General features: G+C 41.4%; 1 protein-coding gene across 1 annotated transcript in view; it reads left to right on the top strand.

The window, feature by feature from the left end:
• LOC101859058 (CAP-Gly domain-containing linker protein 3) overlaps positions 1–3445 on the top strand; it is a gene marked incomplete at its 5' end in the record, with an annotated part of 13651 nt that overhangs the window by 2621 nt on the left and 7585 nt on the right. Inside the window, 3 exon segments of the mRNA XM_035973233.1 lie at positions 572–694; positions 2226–2349; positions 2745–2833. Of these exon segments, the coding sequence (XP_035829126.1) occupies positions 572–694; positions 2226–2349; positions 2745–2833 (336 nt within the window).

Below are 3445 nucleotides of genomic sequence, written 5' to 3'. Positions count from 1 at the left end.
TGAAAGTAGAGAAATTGTGGTGGTGGGGTGGTAGAGGGGGATTGGTGAGGATATGCTGGGGGTATGTTTGTGGGTTTGTGTCGGTTCAGGGGAATTTCTGTGTGTGTCTGTGTTTGTCTGTTTGTGTGTGTGTTTTTCTGTTTGTATCGGTCTGTATTTGTGTGTTTGTGTTTATCTGTTTGCTTGTGTCTACCAGTGAATTTGTTGGAGATTGGGGGGGGGGAGTCGTCAACAGGAGACCGGACGACAGTATAATTACAGATACATAAGAACGGTTCATCATGTGCATGAATACTGTCTCCTATGCATTGAACATGGAGAGCATTTAAATGATCTGAACTCTATTTTAGGGATAGTTTATGGATGTAATATAATGAGTAATGAATAAAAGCAATAAGAACAGAATTTATTTAAGTAATTTGAAAGTCATATCTGTTGTTCAAAGAATTAAAAGTGACTTTAATTCATAATTTCAGGTTCAAGCATATTTGAGTTAAGATTGAGAATCAGATAGGCCTAGTCCTTTCTGTTGGTGAAAAAATGTTGAAATTGCTCAATCTGGTTCTTTCAGGCTTGGGAAAGAATTCTGGCCTTGAGGTGGAGAATCATGACATTGACTACAACGAGAGAGTGGTGGTGGCTGGACAGAGGAAGGGAACGGTCAAGTTTATCGGAGAGACACAGTTTGCCCCAGGTTTGTGCCCCACACCACACCATACCATGAGTCTGCTCGTGGCAATACTACAGGACTGCTATTTTCTTAACCCTTCCAGCCCCAACCATTTTTGTGCACTCCCTAACCCCAGTCCCAGCCAATACAACAGTATTTCAGAAAAAGAGGCTTTCATTCTAAAAAGTGATGTAGTATCTTTGGTATGAGGTTTAGATAATAACAAAAAAAGAATGTATAAAGGTAAATGAACGAATATTATCAAAATTAAAGTTTAATTAGGTTCAGTGCCATTTTAAAAAATGCGCAAATTCGGTACTCCCCGAAACTGAGAATATGCGCTCTTGGGACGGTGGGAGGTACAAGCACTGCTGAAAATATTTGTGCATGGGGCTGGAAGGGTCAAACTTATGAAGTTTTTTGGGAGAGTTTATTTGAGAATCATATGACGCGCTGCCTGAGATGACTATTTTGAATGATAAATCTCTGCAATCAAAAAGTGTATGATAGCATATTTTTGGTGGGATGTGAAATTCTTTGTAGATTCCTGGTTAAAAACTAATATGTGAGGCAGCGAGGCGGAATCAGGCTCTTGTCAATTTTTGGGCATGTATGGTTATTGGTGTCATCTTAAAGATTGTTCGTTTGTCTTTATTTGGGGGGGAAAAATATCCATTTATCTTGAATACAAGTCGAGATATTTACGAATGAAGGGGGTGGGGGGTCACCTGTTTTCAGAGATAAGATTAGTGAGAAAAGGGCCGCCAAAGATGAATTATTTCCTTAGCTTAAGAGTCCATGGTAACTGAAAATTTACATTTTTTGTGCCTTTAATCAACGTTTTTCAGAAAAATCCATACAGAAATGAGTTCTTTAATGGGCATGAAAGGTGTTGAGCCAAAAAAACAAAAATCTGAAAAAAATTCACAAACCTGTGTAAAAATGCAAGTTTCTTCACTTTGATTATTTTGATGAGAGCCTGATTCCACCACGCTGCCTCACATATTAATTTGCTGTCTTGCTTTGAGCAATACCTTTCCATGTCCCCCCACCCTTTGAATTAACAGAAGGAGTTTTTTGTGCAACACTTTGCGGTCGCTTGGTGCAATAATGTGCCGGTGAAAGTCGTCTGTTCTGGTCATCTGGCGTCAGGCCCGAGAAGTCCGTTGCAGTCGCTCTCCTGGCTGGGTGACCAGATGGGGTATTTTGTACTGCTGGCTGTGTGACAGCAAAGTGTTGATAAAGCCAAGCTTTCAAGTTTGGGTCGTTTGTCTTGCTTTATGACAGTACTCATGTCTCTCTCTCTCTCTTTCTCTGTCTCTCTCTTTCTCTGTCTCTCTCTGTCTGTCTCTCTCTGTCTCTCTCTCTCTCTCTCTCGTTCTCTCTCTCTCGTTCTCTCTCTGTCTCTCTCCCTTTCCCTCTCTCCCTCTCCCTTTCCCTCTCTCCCTCCCCCCCTCTCTCACCCCCCCCCCCTTTTTTTTTGTTTTGAGTTACGAGCACCGTAAAACCTCTACTAAAACTAAACTCCTCTCTCTCTCTCTCTCTCTGTGTGTAGGTGTGTGGTACGGGGTGGAGTTGGACCGCCCGGTGGGGAAAAACGACGGCTCTGTGAACGGCGTCACCTACTTCTCCTGTCAGCCCAAACATGGCGTCTTTGCTCCGGGTACTCGGCTACAGAAGTAAGTTGGTGCCACGCTGGACATGGTTTTTGGGTTTTTTTGTTTTGTTTTGATTGTTGAAGTACTTTGCCACTTCGGAAGTCTTTTTTTTTGTTTTTGTTTTTGGTACACAACTCTTTTCTTTTCGGTTTTTCGTTTTTTCGTTCACAATTTACAAAAAAATTTTTTAGCACACAACTCTTCTTATTTTTTTGTTTTTGTTTTGGATTTTGGTACACAACTGTTTTCTTTTTGGTTTTTTTTGGGTTTTTTTTAGTTCTCACCTTTTTTAAAAAATTGGGCACACTACTCTTCTGATTTTTTTGTCTTTGTACACAACCATTTTTTCTTTTCTTTCTTTTGCTTTTGTTTGTAATTAAGATCAGTTCAAATTGCTTGTCTTTTTTAACAACCAGATTGGGCGACAAACGTTTCAGCAGCAACGAATCCCTGGACACCATCAGCTGGGGTGCCGTGTCGGAGAAAGTCGACCGCAGATCTACGCGTGAGTGACGGGGGACTGAGTGGGGGGAAGTCCCCCCGGGGCAGTGCCACTGACTGTAGTGTCTTTAGGCCATTCCCAAAGGGGGGACATTTCTTGATCAAGCATAGTAGAATTGTAAATGGGCTGATTCATCATGTAACGCTCATAACTGTGCCTGATCTACAACAGGGAACTGCTGCTTTTTCTTTCGCAATCCTTACTATTGTCATTTTCCCTCTACTTCTTTTGTATGTTTGTCACTCTCTTGTGACCTGCTGTTTCCGGAGTGCTTGATTGTTGAAAGCAGACTTTGTGCTGTTGAAGCTAGAGAGGTGAGCAGAGTAAGTCCGATTCCCTGTAAAGACTTCTCTGTTGACACTCACCCCTTGGCGCTCATATGACCTTATGCAGTTGCGAGCGCCGTAAAATCCTCAACTGTAAAAAAAGAAAAGTGGAGGGAAAAACTTTGCTTTGACTTGTTGTAGTTGATGTGATTAAAGGTTCAAACCCTGCTTGAAGTGGGACTTTGGTTAACTACCATAATAATAACAATAATAATAGATAGCATTTGTATAGCGTATATCCCATCTCAACAGCAGGCTCTATGCGCTTTACACTATATTATTACCCCAG

The sequence above is a fragment of the Aplysia californica genome, unplaced genomic scaffold (assembly GCF_000002075.1).
Source record: "Aplysia californica isolate F4 #8 unplaced genomic scaffold, AplCal3.0 scaffold01073, whole genome shotgun sequence".
In the NCBI taxonomy this organism is placed as follows: domain Eukaryota; kingdom Metazoa; phylum Mollusca; class Gastropoda; order Aplysiida; family Aplysiidae; genus Aplysia; species Aplysia californica.
This window is presented reverse-complemented; position numbering and strand designations above follow the sequence as displayed.